The following is a 17,539-nucleotide window of genomic DNA, read 5'->3' as shown; positions in this document are numbered from 1 at the left end:
CCAGTTCAAAGAAACTGGCCTTGTAAAAACGCTCTTGCGTAGTCAAGTTGACATACTACAACGATGTCAGTAAAAGCTTATCTTTACAGAAGAAAAGAATACCCACCTGTATTCCAAACCTAACAGTATACCCAGCCCTCCATTCGAAATTATCAGCCATACTCCAAGCCGAGCACCCCACAAGTTTAACCCCTTCTTGAACAGCCATCAACATCGCCTGCACATAATCATGATAATAGAGCGTCCTCAGAGGATCCGTCAATATATCCTCGCGCAGAGTCTTGTACGCCTCAAACGGCTCCGCAAATCCAAACTCAGCAATGGCTATACCGTTCACGGGATTCCACGTGTCCTGAATATAGTGCAAAAACCTAGGCAGCCAATCAGTAGCCTTATGAAGCCAGACCGAGCCAGGGTCGGACGCTGGGCCAATAAGCCAACCACCTTCGGATTCAGGCAACGTGTAAGAGGTGTTATAGCATGAAGGGTACAGGCTGTTGTTGGGGTCAGCTAGACACCCCTCGATCCCTGCATCGGGCGCCATGTGATATGCAGCCGTGTAGGCGTCGTGAACGAAGTAATCGCTTGCTCCCCTGATCATGTCCCGCTCTTCGGCAGTGAACTCGGGTAAGAAGGTCGATGTGAAGTTCTTCACACGGGCTGGGTAGTCGCCTAGGAATAGGGGGTCTGCGATCCACCCTTCGTTGAATGCCCAGGCGCGCTCAACGGCTTCTGCGTCCTCTGGGGAGGCGGTTCGAGGGAGCTTGTAGCCGCCGTTGTTCTTGATGCTGATTGGGGCAGTGATGTTCATCGAACGTGCAAGCTGGTATGTTTTGCCGGCGGCAATGAGCATATAGTGTCCGCACCAGAAGGGTTGTTGGACGCCTGGGATGTTGGTAGGAGGGAAATATCCATCTGGTATTGGATAATCATAGCAGAATGAGTGCGGCTCGTTGAAACTATACCATTGCCAGACTTTGTCGCCCCATCGCTCTAAGAGGACCTGGGCGTAGGCGACGAAGTCGTCGACGATCCTTTCGTTCAGCCAGCCTCCGTAGGAGAGCTGAAGGTATAAGGGAAGGTCCCAGTGGTACATTGTCACTTGGGGTTTGATGCCGTATTGCAGGCAGGTGTCGATTACGTCGTCGTAGTACTGTAGGCCTGCTTCGTTGATGGGGCCGTTGCCGAAGGGGAAAATCCTGGACCAGGAGATCGAGAAAGAGTATGTTGGTACGCCCATCGCAGCGAGGCGTTGGATGTCTGGAGTATTGACATACTGGTAAGATTGGGTTTTCTGGGTATGGGGAATGGGGATGTTACCTTGTTTGTACATGTAGTACCCGTTGATCGCGACATCTCCTGTCTGGTTATCGGCAATGTTCAAGACCCGGTGGCTAAATGCATCCCATAGGCTAGGGCCCCGGCCATCTGCTTTGACGGCTCCTTCGATCTGATAAGAAGCGCTGGAGACGCCCCACCAGAACCCCGGGGGAAATGACCAGCTGTCATTTCTTCCTTGTCCCGCGACCTGGGCTCCCGGTAGGTATGAGGGATAGTAGAGCGGGGGAGGTGGAATTAACTCAGCAGATGGGATTGGGGTGGGTTCAACGGTGGTGTTGATGGATGTATTCTGGACGGGGCCAATGTATAGATTCCAAAGATCTGGAGCATCTGTTAGATGTATTTGTATCCTCTACATAGTTGTGCAGTGTATAGTTTCCACCTTCTACGGTGATGTTCAAGGTGGTTACCAGAGGGGATGCAGCTGTGGAACTGGCAGTACTGGACTGTGCAGCTGCATTACTAGCAAGCAGCAGCCCTAGGCAGAGGACGTGAGGATGCATTGTAAGATTCAGCAGAGATGTGAAGGTATATCCTTCTTGGTCTAATGCTCAAAAGATAGGTCCGCGTTTACGAAAAGCTGGTTTTTATATAGCTATGCTGTTCGACTTCTGCGTTCGGCTCAATCAGCCGGAATATGTATAGCGACGACAAGCGGGGAAAAAACATCCAGTTCGTTTCCGGCATCTTCGCACACAGACTTATATAGATGGAGGATCTTCATCGGGGGGAGCAATGGTAAAGCATCTATTTCTAGTAGCCAAGTATCTTGAAGAGAAAACTACCCCTTCTCATTGATGCGGTTAATTATCGGACGTCAATCTGCTGCCCTCCCTTGGTACTCTGCGGGGGTGGCTATGCCGCCATTTGTTCAGCCAAGAAGAGGAGAGTATTGTTAGTTATTGCAAACACTTGAATCTCCAGAGATATCAGAGAGAGAGGTTGAAAAGGAGGAGGTAACAAAGTCAAAGGAGGACGGGGGGGAATAGGGGAAGAGGGGAGAAGAGAATGAGGCGGAAAAGCAGAGGGCGCGGCTCTTTTCTCTCTTCTGGATGCAGCCAAGCCATCTTCCTCGTCCTCCTTCACGCCCCCCTTCATTCCATTACCCACAACTGCACCCCAGCAATGCTGTCAAAGGTGGGACAGACCATCCAACTGCGACATTGGAATTCGCCGCCTTGATAAAAGATCATCCAACATGGGCTTATCTATAGAACAACCCAGACTCCTCTTCGAGTGGCTGATAACTTCATACCTGGGCTGATTTTGTGTCTAGCAAAATGTGGGAAATTACGCAAGCTGAGTCTCCCAGCTCTTGTCGTCCTCCTTGCTTCAATTCTATGACCGTTACAATGCTTTGAGTCACTGAAGACAATGGAGAACTAATAGCAACCGCATCCGATTACCGATCTGGTCCAGATCCGCAGATGATGACCTCACCATGATCCACGGAAACTATCGACGACATCAAGCTTAAACCATGGTTCATTCAGGGTCTTCTCCCACACCTTCTTCCATGATCCGAACTTATCTCATCACTTGATGCATGCTTATTCGATCCCACGATCGGCATCTCGGTCGTCATGTTGTCCGATCCATACTTCACTCTGCTGGTCGAAAGCTAGAGCTCGGTGGTGAAGTTGCATCGGTCTTAAGCAAGCTCCGACAATGCCGGTACTTAACGCGGAATGTAGAGTGTAGAGAGATAAGGGCACACAGAAGCCCATTGCATTCGCTCATCCCCCTGTTGTGTCTCTTGACTTCTGTTTCAAGCCGACATCGGGTATTGTCTCCGCCGTTACTTTACTGATTGATATGTTATATTTCGGTAGCTAGTGTCGCATCACTATCAACATGGACTCGGGACGCTCCCCTCCCAGCGAGCCACGCTTTGTTCCCGAAGAAGACGAGAAAAAAGCACCACTGGATTCTTCTTCAGTTTCGAGCTCAAGCGCGTCGCGTAGCTCGGGCCTTTCGAGAAAGCAATCGGCTATTCCTGTTGAGCATCAAGTCTCGAATGAAAATGTGATCCGACAGGAGTCCTCACTTCAGAGGCAGCTCACGCAACAGGATATTGCTCGCGCCCTTTCTCAACGACGCAGCACTGGGGCCGCGGGGGCCGATGATACGGATCAGATAGCGAGGTTGGTTTCGCGGATGTTTGGCCAGGAAAGAAAGGCCAACTCAGAAGAGGAAAAGACAAGACATCTTGGTGTGGTGTGGAAAAACCTGACTGTCAGAGGTGTTGGTCTAGGGGCGGCTCTCCAGCCCACAAATACTGACATCCTCTTGGGTTTACCGAGATTGATTAAAGGCCTACTCACTGGCGGAAGGAAGAGCGCACCACTGCGAACCATCCTGGATGACTTCAACGGATGTGTACGGCCGGGGGAAATGCTTCTGGTTCTTGGCCGTCCGGGGTCCGGGTGCTCTACGTTTCTAAAAGTCATTGGGAATCAACGATCAGGCTACAAAAGCGTGGAAGGTGATGTTCGCTACGGAGGTGCAGACGCCGAAACAATGGCCAAAAACTACCGTTCGGAAGTTCTGTACAACCCCGAAGACGACCTCCACTATCCCACGCTCACCGTACGCGACACCTTGATGTTTGCTCTCAAGTCAAGAACCCCGGACAAAGCATCACGACTGCCTGGTGAAAGTAGAAAGCACTACCAGGAGACATTCCTTTCTACCATCGCCAAGTTGTTCTGGATAGAGCATGCACTTGGGACCAAGGTCGGCAATGAACTTATTCGCGGTGTTTCTGGGGGAGAGAAGAAGCGTGTGTCTATTGGGGAAGCCCTTATCACGAAAGCCAGCACGCAATGCTGGGATAATTCCACCAAAGGCCTCGATGCTAGCACGGCTCTGGAGTACGTGGAAAGCTTGAGAAGCTCAACAGACATGGCACATGCCTCTACACTTGTGGCTCTCTACCAAGCCTCTGAAAATCTCTACAATCTCTTTGATAAAGTCATTCTGATCGAGGAAGGCAAATGTGCCTACTACGGGCGCACCGAAAATGCAAAGGCATACTTCGAGCGTCTGGGGTTTGTGTGCCCTCCTCGATGGACCACACCTGATTTCTTGACGTCTGTCAGTGACCCGTACGCGCGACGTATCAAGGAAGGCTGGGAGGATCGAGTTCCGCGTTCCGGAGAGGACTTTCAGAGAGCGTATCGAAAGAGTGAAATATACAAGGAAGCCAAGGCCGATATCGAAAATTTTGAAAAAGAGATCGAGTCGGAGCAGCAGGCATGTGAGCAAGCCAGGGAAAAGAGAAAAAAGCAAAACTATACGGTGTCTTTCTATAAACAGGTTGTTATACTGACTCAACGGCAATTCCTCGTCATGTACGGGGACAAGCAAACGCTCATCGGGAAATGGGTGATGCTCACGTTCCAGGCTCTCATCATCGGTAGTCTCTTCTATGACCTGCCCCAGACAAGGTTCGTCCCAATGACCCATCATCCACGCCAATCAACAAGTGATCTGACAACTTTCATAGCGCTGGTGTCTTTACCAGAGGCGGTGTCATGTTTTACGTATTACTATTCAATTCCCTGCTGGCCATGGCAGAGCTTACGGCTCTTTATGGAAGTCGACCGGTCATATTGAAACATAAGAGTTTGTCAGTGGGACATGGCATACATATGTTTGCAGTAAGCTAACTTTACCAGCTCCTTCTATCGTCCAGCGGCATATGCCTTAGCTCAAGTGGTCGTCGATGTTCCCATTGTATTCGTTCAGATCACCATTTTCGAGCTGATCGTATACTTGTATGCAACTCTACCGCATCAATTACTGAATGAGGCTAACCAATGTATTTAGTATGTCTAACCTTTCGCGGACTGCGTCTCAATTTTTCATCAACTTCTTATTCGTTTTTATCCTGACCATGACCATGTACTCATTCTTCCGGACCATCGGAGCACTGAGTGCTTCTCTCGACGTTGGTATGTAAACCTGTAGGCTGTTCTTTACGTGAGCTGACCGAGATTGTAGCCACCCGTGTAACTGGAGTCTCTGTCCAGGCGCTGATAGTATACACCGGTAAGAGATATCAGCCATCTAATGGATATTCTTACTGAAGATACCCAGGATATCTCATTCCTCCCTGGAAAATGCACCCGTGGCTCAAATGGTTAATCTGGATCAATCCATTGCAGTACGCGTTTGAGGCGATCATGTCAAATGAATTCTATGATTTGAATCTGCAGTGTGTCCCCCCCTCCATATTCCCTGATGGACCCAGTGCACAGCCTGGCAACCAAGTCTGTGCGATCGAAGGAAGTACGCCAAATCAACTCGTTGTGCAGGGATCAAACTACATACAGACTGCCTTCACTTACAGTCGATCCCATTTATGGCGAAACTTCGGTATTGTCATAGCTTGGTTTATCCTTTTTGTATGCTTGACAATGGTCGGAATGGAGCTCCAGAAGCCCAATAAAGGAGGCAGCACGGTTACAATCTTCAAAAAGGGCGAGGCGCCCGAGGCTGTGCAGGAGGCTGTCAAAAACAAAGAACTTCCAGGGGATGTGGAAACGGGAAGTGATGGAACAGGAACCACCAACGGGTTCCAAGAGAAGGATACAGACGGTTCCAGTGATGAGGTGCATGGGATCGCGCGAAGCACGTCGATATTCACCTGGCAGGGTGTGAACTACACGATTCCTTACAAAGATGGCCACAGAAAGCTACTGCAAGACGTTCAAGGATATGTCAAGCCGGGCCGTCTTACTGCGCTAATGGGCGCCTCTGGGGCTGGGTAAGTGACGGTTCCCTAAGGTCTGTAGACAAGCACTAATTATTGTTCAGCAAGACCACGCTTCTCAATACTCTCGCCCAGCGGATAAATTTTGGCGTCGTCACAGGTACCTTTCTTGTTGACGGAAAGTGAGTATCAGCTTGAAGACTGCTTCTCCAACAGCTGCTTACAATTGCAGGCCTCTTCCTAAGAGTTTCCAGAGAGCAACTGGTTTTGCGGAGCAAATGGATATTCACGAACCTACAGCAACTGTCAGAGAATCGCTCCAGTTCTCAGCCCTCCTTCGTCAGCCAAAGGAGGTACCTATCAAGGAGAAGTACGAATATTGCGAAAAGATAATCGATCTCCTTGAGATGCGGCCAATTGCAGGTGCTATAGTCGGCGAGGGAGGAGCTGGACTGAACGCCGAGCAACGCAAAAGACTTACTATCGCAGTTGAGCTAGCAAGTAAGCCTCAATTACTGCTATTTCTGGATGAGCCAACATCTGGGTTGGACTCCCTTGCTGCTTACAATATTGTGCGTTTTCTTCGACGCCTTGCCGATGCCGGACAAGCCATCCTGTGCACGATCCACCAGCCGTCTGCTGTCCTTTTTGAGCAGTTTGATGAACTGCTGTTGTTGCAAAGTGGGGGAAGGGTCGTCTACAATGATGAGCTCGGCACGGATTCCAAGAAGTTGATTGAGTACTTTGAGCAGAATGGGGCCAGAAAATGCTCCCCTCATGAGAACCCCGCAGAGGTATTGTTGTATACACGTTTATCCATCACATACGATGCTAATTTGTGGTAGTATATGCTCGATGTCATCGGTGCCGGTAACCCGGATTACAAAGGCCAGGACTGGGGCAATGTTTGGGCCAGATCTACTCAGCACAGTCAGCTTTCAGAGCAGATCGAGAAAATCATTCAGGAGCGACGCAACAAGGAGATTGAAGGAGGAAAAGACGACAATCGAGAATATGCCATGCCAATTTGGGTGCAGATATTGACTGTCTCAAAGCGCAGCTTCGTAGCATACTGGCGAACCCCCCAATACGCTCTTGTATGTCTCAAAAGCTTACTCACATTGCACCTTTAAGCGACCCTCTAACCACTCCACAGGGCAAATTCTTGCTCCATATTTTCACCGGGCTCTTCAACACTTTTACTTTCTGGCACCTAGGAAATAGTTACATTGACATGCAGTCTCGAATGTTCTCCATCTTCATGACGCTCACAATAGCGCCACCCCTGATACAGCAACTACAGCCACGATTTCTCCATTTTCGCAATCTATACCAATCACGAGAAGCCGGCTCAAAGATTTACTCGTGGACTGCATTTGTGACGAGCGCAATCCTGCCAGAATTGCCCTACTCGGTCGTAGCAGGGTCGATATATTTCAATTGCTGGTGAGCTTAACTCCCTTTCCCAACTTTCGACAGATGAGCCAACCTAACGCACACCAGGTACTGGGGCGTCTGGTTCCCGCGAGATTCATTTACCTCCGGTTTTGTCTGGATGTTCTTGATGCTTTTTGAACTGTTCTATGTCGGTCTCGGTCAATTCATCGCAGCCTTCTCTCCAAACCCACTCTTCGCCTCGCTTCTCGTGCCGACTTTCTTCACGTTCGTCCTATCCTTCTGCGGTGTCGTCGTACCATACTCCAGCCTGAATGTTTTCTGGAGATCCTGGATGTACTGGCTCACACCATTCCATTATCTTCTGGAAGGCTTCCTGGGCGTCGTTGTACACGGTGTTCCGGTCCGCTGTATCCCCAGAGAAGAATCAGAGTTCAGCCCACCCTCAGGAATGACTTGTCAGGAGTATGCCGGTTCCTACGCAAGCCAGATAGGTGGATACGTCCAAGACGCTGGTAACGGCCTTTGTGCTTTCTGCCAGTACTCTGTTGGCGATGCCTTTGTATGTTTACCTTGTCCTGTCTTGTTCTTTGTATGGAGTCCGCAGACACTAATCAGGCCTTGCTACCAGGCCCGAAACTTCAACGTTTACTACTCGCACAAGTGGCGTAATTATGTACGTTTGGTATCCCCCTCCTTCGAAAAGGTATGTGCTAACCTGAGCCTCGATAGGGCATTTTCTGGGCCTACGTAATATTCAACTTCATGGCCGTGTTCTTCTTCTCGTGGCTCTACCTTCACGGCGCAAGGAACATCAAGAGAAATATCAGTGCACGGAAGTCGAAGAAAGCTGCCAAACAGTGATTGATTGTGTTGGCGTTATATGTTATCATTCCACTTCGACATTATCTACTATTACTGCTAATTCATCTCTCCTCTCCCGCACACACAAGTTCAGCACCAACAGTTCCTTTGCGACCCAGTTGGTCATACCATTGCTTATTTTCACGTTCTGAAGGATGTATGTTATCACCACATGTACCCTTACTAATATATATCAGTCCGGTGTGACATAATGCTATAGTAATTTGCACATTAGATAACTACTCTCTGCCAAGATTATTTTTGTCTTTTTTGCAATAGATGGTGGAGAAAAGTGAACATGCAGCGGTGATGCCATTTTGGATATTTACATCCAGCAGAGAGTGTATGGTAGGTCCCTCTCTCTCTCTCTCTCTCTCTCTCTCTCTCTCTCTCTCTCTCTCCCTTTCCCTCTCTCTCCTCCCAAAGCTTGTATGGAACATAAGTTTGTACTGTAGCCCAATACCAATCTTCACAATAAATTGGAGCCCTTGGTAGCTAGCTTAATAGATCACCAAGATCGTATGTAACGGCAACACATTGATCGAATTAACACGCGCGCACACACACATGGCGATAACGCTCTCTTTGTTCACGGGTTACACTCATACTCTGGAGATGACTCCGAAGAGATATTGATATGTCCAGTTGGACTTCAAAGACAGTTCTTACCCAGAACAAGACGGCGGAGGCGTGGGACCTGCAGGGTTGGCCGGATTTGCAGGTATACCGGATGGTTGAGCACTAGTGGTAGTCCAGGAAGTAGTGGAGGGAGGAGCGGGAGCGGGCCCCTGGTTTGTAGCCGTTGTTGGGGTAGCAGAAGCAGAGGAGGGAGTAGGGCCAGTAGGAGCAGGTGCGCCGTCAGGAGCGTGCGGGGGGTTCTCGATGTGGTGGCCGTTCATCAGGCGAGGCCGCTTAGCTTGCGGGCCCTCGTCAGGACTCCGGGTGCTGTCATGTTGGTGCATATAGGGCGAGGTCTGCTGGCTTGGAGGCGCCGAAGGTCCACCACTTGTGTTTGAGGGGGAAGGGCCAGGGCTCAGTGCCGACGGGGGGTTCAACATCCTGGAGCGGGTTGGGTCGTCGCTGGTGGTTGCGGGTGCGGTGGTGGTGGGTGGGTGTCTAGGTTCTGCGCTGCGATATTCATCTTGCATGCTGTTGGCGTAGCCAATGCCGACGCGGCCCATGCCTCTGTCGTGCATGACGACTCGTTTCCATTTCGCGACCACATTGTCGTAGTCCCAGCGAGAGGCCGTAGGGCTGATTTGGCTCTCCTTGGAGTCGAGTTCTCGGGCGACGTCTCGTGGGAGCGGGAGCGTGTCCGGGGGGAAGATCGCGAATTCCCTGGGCCATTGGCAGGAGCCTAGTCTTTCTACCTGGGCACGAAGTTGGTTTGCCTCCTGTTGGACACGCGCAAGCTGGTCATCTAGCGACTTTCGTTTTTCCATTTCCCTGGCGAATGCGCGCGTGATCTCGAGCTGCCATGCGTCTCTCCTGGCTTCTGTCGGCAGTGAGGCCCAATGCTTGAATGCCAGCTCCAAGTGCCGCAAACTTAGGTCTTCGTGCTGCTGCGCGCTCCGGCTGATCATGCTTGAGTCTAGACCTAAGCTTGGTCTCCCTGATTGAGAGTTGTTGTTGGACTCGGCGGTGCGCTGATCCGACTGCCATTGATCGATCTTCGCGCGAAGCGCTTGCCGGACAATATCCAGATGCTCCACTCCCGGGGGCTGGAGTGGGAATGATGATGGAGACGGAAACGGACTTGCTGCGAATAGACTGGGAGGCGGGGGCAGCAACTGCAGGCAGAGAGAAGGGAAGGTTTGCGCCTGGATGTCGAAATCGAACGGGGAGAGTCTGGGACGCATTCTGGAACTATCAAGCATATCAAAGTTAGCGTTCCAATCACTCATAGACTAACAACGCTGTCGAATACAAGCGCATATTTAGCAATGATAGGAGATGTACATACGTTGCAGCTTTGATATTATCCAGGACTTCGCGCAGAGCCAGCTCCAATGCCCTCATGGTATCCGGGTTGTTCGAGCCACCTCTATCCGGAAAAGGGAGCGGTCCAGTGCGTGATTGCGAGGGCGCAATGCGCGAATGAGACGAGCTAGTATCCTGTGACTGGCTAGGATTGGGAATATCATTGATCACACCGGTCGCATGCCACGTAGGCGTGTTGAACATCATCCTATACGCGCCATCGCGGGACTTTGACCCCGAATCGCCAGGCGTGTAGGAGTCCTGCTGGCCTTTTCCTGTTGTTCTCTCGGGAGTATCGCGTCTGCCAGACGAGGTACGAGCCTGTCGGCGAGTGATACCGCTTCGAATGCGCCGGATTTCCTCAACATCGTGGATACCGTCTGGTTTTTTCTTGAAAAGGAACTGATCCAGATGGCGACCGAGGGACGAAGAGGTGAACGCTTGATGGCAGTACTGGCACTTTCGATCCTTCAAGGCCGGGTTCTTCGCGGCACTCGAGGCGGCATTGTGATCATCACCGCCGGCAGAGCCTTCGGGGGTATCTGTCGGACGAGAAGACGCGCCTTCTTCCATGTTTCACGGGGACGCGGGGGTCGAGCCAGGAAGAGAGGCGTAGCGAATATGGTAACACTTGAAGGGACGCGTTCAATGGAGAGGGTAGTAGAAAGAGCAGTCACTGGGTTGCTGCAGCTCAATGCATGACCATAGAGGGTTGGAGAAGCTGCGTCAATCAAGAGGGACGACACAGTGGTATGGGAGGGCGTCGGGGACGCAGTAAGAGCTGCAGATGGACAGGCAAGGAAGAAGGGGAGGGGGAAAGAATTACACGAGGGAAAAGTGAGGAGAGGAACGTGACGATCGAGCAAGAACCGCCAAGCTTCGGTCTTGTGGGGATAAGAGCCTCTGGTTCTCGCCCGCCGATTTGACAGATTCACTTTCCCGATTCTATATAGAGCTTTTTTGATAGAGAGAAAGAGAGAGAGCTCTGAGACTCTGAGCATTGACTTGTTTGTAACATGTTTCAGGTGTATGCTGAAAATCCAAGATTTGCTGTGTGGGGGGCTTTATCGCTATTCACTACCACACTATGAGTCCTATCATCATTCTATTTGTTGGGACTGTTGATCTTACTCCCGCGGTCGATGTATACTCTACGAGGAAGATGTAGGTAGTTTATGAGAGACGAAGGAAGAGGTGGGATGTAGCATTGAAAAAGCAACAACAGACATTGGGACATGAAACACAGTGCTCCAAAAGGCGTTGGACTAGTACGTAGCCTGGTGGTGGCTCTTATTGCATAATTTACTCCATCCTTTAACAAGTAATCCGATATGGTGTAGTGGCTAACATCGCCGTCTCTCACACGGCAGCCGGGGGTTCGATTCCCCCTATCGGAGCTTAAACATTTCTTTTTTGTTTTCTTCCTTTTTTTCTTTCATTATTTGATACTATCCTGGCCAGGTAGATCATGATGATGTATACAATAAATCTTGCTCGGAGCTAAACTTTTTTGCTTTGATTAGCTACTGAAATATGGAAATATATATTATCTCCCTCATCCGTAAACGCCTCTCTACCAACCACGAATAGCTATATCGTATCACAACTGCTTGACAGGTATGCAACTCGAAGTCGATCTGCTCTATACTAATATATATCTCCGCCGAAAAGTTACCATCATTTCAATTACAATTTTCTTTCTCGCCAATATACACATCACCTTCGACTGCCAAACACTACACCCGAGCAGAAACCCGAACGTAGGATCTGATATCGACGAATAAAGCTGGCGTTCTACCCGACGTCCAACCCCCGAATACTACTACCGATGTCAACCATGCAAAATAATGCCCCATACTACAAAGTAACCATCAATAAATTGAACAGACCCTCAACCCTCACCGCGCAACGTTGTCACCAGTTCTTTTCACCGCAACAACATACTACCAGTTGTTACTTGCTATCAAGCGTACTACATCCCTCATCGTAACCGGCCACATTAACCACCCATGACAAGATGAAATCCTTTCGTCACATCTACACAATGCATATTATCCTGTCATCTGGCCATAGTAAAAGCGGCGAGGACAAATTCTTCGAACGAACATCTCCCCGCCTCGCTTGTCCCAGGGAACATATTGAATACTTCGTGTTCGGCGATCAGTCATTGGCGGAGAAAGCGGGACATGGATTGATTCCATCCTGTTGTAGTCTAGTAGGGAACAAGTCTCGGTTCCAACCTCGGGTTGAATATAGTTTGGCCGTGGCAAAGCTGGTATGGATAGATCGGCGGGCACATCGAGAGCTTATCGGGTATGGCGGAGATGTCATAATATGATGGACGTAATTAGTCGCCTCTAGATCCCCCGAGTAATTGCCGGTCGAAGGTTTTCCTTCTGCAAAAAGTAGAGTATGAGCTGAGTTAAGTTTTAAGGATATCACATTACACCTGTAAGATTTGCATGTTAATGTACAAGAAAAAAAAAAAAGAAAATACATCTCTGGAAGAACCGAAGATGGGAGTGCCGAGACGTCTCTTTTTTTGTTCGCCTCCGGCAAAAGCAGAAATACACAAGGATGCAAGGCTGTGCAATCCAAAATCGCCGGCAAAACCCTTTTTTCTCAAAAAAACACATCTTTTATGAGAAGGGATCGAAGCATGAATCGAAAACCTCTATACCATGCATCCTGAAATGATATGACCCAGCCAACACCAGAGAAGAGAGACACGAGGGAGGAATATAAATAATATGGCAATATTGCTGACAACGGTGGGGAAATCGTAGGTCTTAACGTGAAGCGATTGGTAAATTAAGCGACGGCCTTGTCGCCGGACGGAGGGGCAGGAGGAAGCTAAAACAGTGGCAAGTCAGTACTCAATAAGCTTCAGTAATGAGGTGTAGCCTTTGCAGCTAGGGTGGCCACACGACATCAGAGACAAATGCGGGGGATGATCTCACCTCTAGTTTTGTGTTGTCGGCCATCATTCTCTGGAAACCGATACCGACACCCTCAATGACAGCCAGGAAGACAGCACACATGATAGCGGAGTTTCTGGCAGCCTTGACACCACCACGAACGGCCAAAGCACCACCAGTGAAGAAACCAGCGATGACTGCAAAGTGGATCGTTAGATATGACTCCCAATTCCAAGGCACATAGAAACATTATAGCCATCCCTCACGGATAGACCGGGAAACATACTAGCATTGTAAGGATCCTCCTTCTTTCTGATACCCTTGATCGCACAGTCGAACGTCGAGAACATACCACCCCAAACACCGAAGTTACCACCGAGAACCGGCGCACGAGCCTTGATGGCTGTGATGGCACCTATCCGACGCTCTCCGTAGGGGCTGTTTCTGAAACCCTTCACACCGTGCCAGACAGCACCACCAATTGCCTATAGAGACAGCGTATATTTAGCTTTTACCCTTTGGTGACAAGCACAATCGATTGGGAGAACCAGTGACGTACACCCATACAGAAAGCACCACCGAAGTCGCTAAGAGCAACCCAGGGGCAGGGATCTCTGGAGTGATCCATATCGAATATGAAGGAAGAAGAGAGGACCGGAGAAAAAGGAAGGAGGTGAGTGGAGTCGTAAGCTCGAAGACCTGCTGTACTGGTCGAGCTGCACGGATCAAAGGAAGTGTAGGTCGAAAGAAGGTGACTCCAAGCTTATGCGGACGAGAGTCGGAACGCTGGGAGTGAGATAATCGATAGTCGGGTGATGAGCCTCAAGGGGCAATCGGGATAGGATGGAGAAGTTGAGGTCGGAGTGACAAGCTGGATGCTGTCTTTAAAAGAACAGAGTCTGGGGTCCGGGACGGAGAGGATGGCGGATCGCGACAGTAAGTTTTTGGCTTTTTTCGCCGGGAAACGTGACTTCGGACGGGGGTCGCAGTCACGTGCAGATAACCACCCGAAAAGTCCCATCCGGGCATCCAAACAGACCGCGCCCTGGTTTTCGTGGCTGTGGCAAGGACCTCTAGACGCCGGGATGACAATAGAAGAAAATCCAAGCAGGGATATGCAGGTTAAAGTTTTCCTGTGCTTTGTTTGGCGGAAAAGACGCCCCGTGCATTGAGAGAAAAAAATGTTATTTTAAAATCCAGAAGTGATCCCGCACTCCTTGATATTGCTATTTACAAGAATGCTATGATGGCAGGTTCCAGATGAAGTTCAATGCTCCTCCTTCATATGCCGGAAATTGTCCACCAGTGCTGATACCGAAAGGTGCCATTGACGGATCAAACGGCAACGACAGCCAGTCGTCGGCGGCGATGCCGCTTAATGAAGGAATGAAGTTCATGTCTGTCACATTCTGCGACACAGGGACGCCCATAATTGCGCCGTTGTCGCTTTCCATGCTATGAGAAGGCGCCATTGAGGGCTGCGTAGTTGCTCTATGGTTATGCTTTACCGTTCTGGAAGAAGCCAACAGGTTGCGTCTTAAACGCGATACGTGCATCTCTAGTAGAGCAGCATACCGAGAGCTCAAATGAATGTCATCGAGCGCATTAGACTTAAGCGCCTGCACGCTGCGATCGAGAATGTCCAGCGATTCACGGAGCTTTGCAGGCCGGGTCCCTAAACTAAGAGCCTTCATCAGGAAAATGGAGGAGCTGGTGACTCGAAGGAATATTCGGACGGGGGAGAACCGCAGAGCCCCGGTTTCACCCAGTTGAGCCACTTTTTGTAGTATTTGACAGCAGCCTTCAATAACCTCTTGGATATACTCATAGTCGATCGGATCAATATTGGTAGCCCGGACGTCTTCCACATTTGGTTCACTGTCTGCAACGGCACGTTCAACAACTGCCTGCATCCCTACCGAATGGGTATAGACGCGTACGAAATGGTACTCGATAAACAGAATATCGAAGAAGTGTTTGCTGAGTACTAAAAGATGTTAGCATTCATCGACAATGGTATGAGGGAGGAACCACTCAATTGAAGGGACTATGCCTACCCTGTGGCCGGAGATGATCATCTTTCCACCTGACAAGTAGCGTACGGAAGTGATCCAACAAGTCGATGTACCTTCCACTATGGAACTGTTGTCGCGCAAACGATACGGAAGGGAAGAAAGTATCAGTAACTGATTTTGCTAGCTTTGTAAGATCCATCCAGGAATCCATAAACGCTAGCCACTCGTCTCCCGGTTGGCTCAAAGCCCTGCTTATTTGTCGGCCTGCAATAGCATGGTTTAGGCTCTGTGGCATAAGTGATACACAACCTATTCGCCAGGCTAGCTGGTTGATATATACGTATAAAAGCCGTTGTACGCGCTGCCTGCGGAGCTTAATTTGGTCATCAGATATAGACCCTTCATATACGGAAGTGTAGTCGCATTTCTTATCATCCAGCTCGAAGATGCCAAGTTCATGTGCAAGCGACAAAGCAGAGCCAAGTAGCATCCACGACATTTGATCTGATCTCTTGGCTGGCTCGATCATATCCTCGAGCCACCTGTCGGCCGATGAACCTTCCGATTCTTGGTGCTCTGGGGCCAGCACCAAGTCGGAATCCCATCCGTCGCTCTCGGGTGGAAAGTGGAGAGACCTAGGGTGCCATTCTGACATCAGTAAGAGAGCCTCGATCGTGCCTATGCTCCTTATCCGAGTGTGAGACGACTTCTCCTGGCCAAAGATTAGCCGCACCACTAGCTGCTGGCAATGCTGCCAGAGTCGATGGTGAATAAAGAAGTTTCTCGACTCGCCGCCAGCCCCTGGCAATACATGGTATCGTGATGAAAGCATCAAGATTGTACAGCATAAGACAGGGTCCCGTGTCACGAGCCAATGGTGATTATTGTGGTCCGCATAAAACTTTGTTAAGATGGGGGATAGCGGTGTCATATTCTTGAAAAACCTGGCATTGTCAGTAATATTCAAATGCGCGTCTACATATTGCACTAACTGATCAATTAATGTGACTGCTTCTCTTGAAGTGAACCACCCCATCTTGACAAAGCGACAAGTCTCCCAAACACCGAGAACCTCTTTCGAAACAGGGGAAAGTTTGACTGGACGCTTTGCCTTGGCTATAGCCTCAGCAGCAAACATAGTCTGCGCATGATCGCCGGAGTGGTCCACGTCGCTGGCTTGTGCCGTTGAAGTCTGTGTATTCCGTGATTGTGTCTCGGATCTATTGGCGCTGTTTTCTTGGCTGTGAACTGCAGCTGCTTCGAAGAGAATATTAAGCGCATCGTTTCCACTCGAGACCACGGTACGCATCATGGAATTTGCCAAGGTAGACGTGGAGTGATGACGGTCACGGCGTCTCTCGGGACTGTATGGCTGCTGCGGGCTGTTATAGCTATTCCCGCGTTTGCCATTATCACGAACCGGACTGTCATCAACCACCTGAAGTACATCGTCCGGGATGTCTCTGCTACGTTTGGGAGTGGCTGATAGCCTTCTGCGTACACTTGAAGGTGGCGTGACGCCTTCTTCAGACGGTCCTACTCGGTGTCAATCATTCTGATAGTAATGCCGGAAGGGGTTGGCATCGCGCACCTCGCTTGTTTGTCCTCTCCCATGCCCTCTTCTCGCTAAACACACACTCCCTCTGCTCTCTACGACATTTCGCACAAGGCGGTCCTAATGGGAGACCTTCCGAGTCTGTTCCCAGATCGCATTTTGCCTTTCTCTGACGACAGGAGAGACAGGCCTTGTAGGTCCGCTGGTATGCCCGGTTCAAGGCGTCTCCGCTGCGGGACGGCCCCCTAACTTCCATTACTGAACGCGTAGCGGCCCGGCCAATAGCATCTTAGTGATAAGATTGAGGTTGCAATAAAAAGACCCGGATATTTGGCTGGCTAGAAAAGGGCTAGATTAGGTGGGTATCAAAGGTTCGCTGGGGGCGGATATTGCAGGTGTGAAGGGGAAAAAAGGGGGGGTGCAGGTTGGTGGGGAGCCGCAAAATACCCGCCGATTGCCGCGGCGGAGGCCTGAAAATACCCGAGCCCTTTTCACCAAGCCGGGCAAAGGACAAAGATATGACAGCTGACCTCGTACTCACCTCCATGGATACGACCCGTTGGACAGCCAACCACAGCTGGAATTCCAATCACACTATCAAGGTCGAAATGGTGTCAAAGATGGTCGGTATTTGCTGCTCATGGTGTCATCGAGAGTTGCTACGGACAAGTCCGTATACGCTGCATGTTATGTCATCGTCTGCACAAACCAGCACCATCTTGGTTATCAGACTTTATGCCGAATGCGACGCTGT

At 50.0% G+C, this 17,539-nt stretch overlaps 5 protein-coding genes and 1 non-coding gene across 6 annotated transcripts; 2 read left to right on the top strand and 4 right to left on the bottom strand.

The window, feature by feature from the left end:
• Positions 1-55: 55 nt before the first annotated feature.
• Positions 56-1,498, bottom strand: BO88DRAFT_348162 (glycoside hydrolase family 1 protein; the record flags this gene model as incomplete). The annotated part of the gene is made up of 2 exons (XM_025703405.1): positions 56-1,260; positions 1,321-1,498. Coding segments are annotated over 2 exons (1,383 nt in total), but the record flags the coding sequence as incomplete, so codon positions are not given.
• Positions 1,499-3,195: 1,697 nt separating this feature from the next.
• Positions 3,196-8,317, top strand: BO88DRAFT_348236 (putative ABC transporter; the record flags this gene model as incomplete). Its single annotated transcript, XM_025703412.1, has 13 exons — positions 3,196-4,790; positions 4,850-4,972; positions 5,022-5,120; positions 5,173-5,297; positions 5,347-5,394; positions 5,443-6,112; positions 6,163-6,240; positions 6,291-6,852; positions 6,904-7,155; positions 7,215-7,504; positions 7,562-8,015; positions 8,085-8,129; positions 8,186-8,317. The coding sequence occupies 13 exons, from the start codon at positions 3,196-3,198 to the stop codon at positions 8,315-8,317; spliced, it is 4,473 nt and encodes a 1,490-aa protein (XP_025559402.1).
• Positions 8,318-8,982: 665 nt separating this feature from the next.
• On the bottom strand, positions 8,983-10,870 carry BO88DRAFT_428458 (uncharacterized protein; the record flags this gene model as incomplete). The annotated part of the gene is made up of 2 exons (XM_025709084.1): positions 8,983-10,183; positions 10,281-10,870. The coding sequence occupies 2 exons, from the start codon at positions 10,868-10,870 to the stop codon at positions 8,983-8,985; spliced, it is 1,791 nt and encodes a 596-aa protein (XP_025559401.1).
• A 752-nt stretch (positions 10,871-11,622) lies between these two features.
• BO88DRAFT_t226 lies at positions 11,623-11,694 on the top strand. The gene has a single exon. It is a non-coding gene; the product is annotated as a tRNA-Glu (tRNA).
• Positions 11,695-13,108: 1,414 nt separating this feature from the next.
• Positions 13,109-13,843, bottom strand: BO88DRAFT_456845 (protein transporter TIM17; the record flags this gene model as incomplete). Its single annotated transcript, XM_025710947.1, has 4 exons — positions 13,109-13,150; positions 13,258-13,412; positions 13,502-13,700; positions 13,775-13,843. 4 exons carry the CDS (start codon positions 13,841-13,843, stop codon positions 13,109-13,111), a joined length of 465 nt encoding a protein of 154 aa, XP_025559400.1.
• A 442-nt stretch (positions 13,844-14,285) lies between these two features.
• BO88DRAFT_394662 (putative C6 transcription factor) lies at positions 14,286-17,191 on the bottom strand. The gene is made up of 4 exons (XM_025705164.1): positions 16,822-17,191; positions 16,223-16,766; positions 15,273-16,174; positions 14,286-15,202 (listed from the first exon to the last, which is right to left on the bottom strand). The coding sequence occupies exons 1-4, from the start codon at positions 17,039-17,041 to the stop codon at positions 14,457-14,459; spliced, it is 2,412 nt and encodes an 803-aa protein (XP_025559399.1). The 5' UTR covers positions 17,042-17,191; the 3' UTR covers positions 14,286-14,456.
• Positions 17,192-17,539: the final 348 nt, after the last annotated feature.

The sequence above is a fragment of the Aspergillus vadensis genome (genome assembly GCF_003184925.1).
Source record: "Aspergillus vadensis CBS 113365 unplaced genomic scaffold BO88scaffold_24, whole genome shotgun sequence".
In the NCBI taxonomy this organism is placed as follows: Eukaryota; Fungi; Ascomycota; class Eurotiomycetes; order Eurotiales; family Aspergillaceae; genus Aspergillus; species Aspergillus vadensis.
Note: the sequence above shows the minus strand (reverse complement) of the source record. Positions and strands in the feature narration are given on the sequence as shown.

Coding starts and splice junctions, on each gene's coding strand:
- BO88DRAFT_394662 (XM_025705164.1), bottom strand. CDS start 17,041: ATGGAAGTTAGGGGGCCGTCCCGCAGCGGAGACGCCTTGAACCGGGCA. Junction 16,767..16,821: donor GGAGAGGACAAACAAGCGAG/GTGCGCGATGCC, acceptor GACACCGAGTAG/GACCGTCTGAAGAAGGCGTC. Junction 15,203..15,272: donor TGATCATCTCCGGCCACAGG/GTAGGCATAGTC, acceptor AACATCTTTTAG/TACTCAGCAAACACTTCTTC.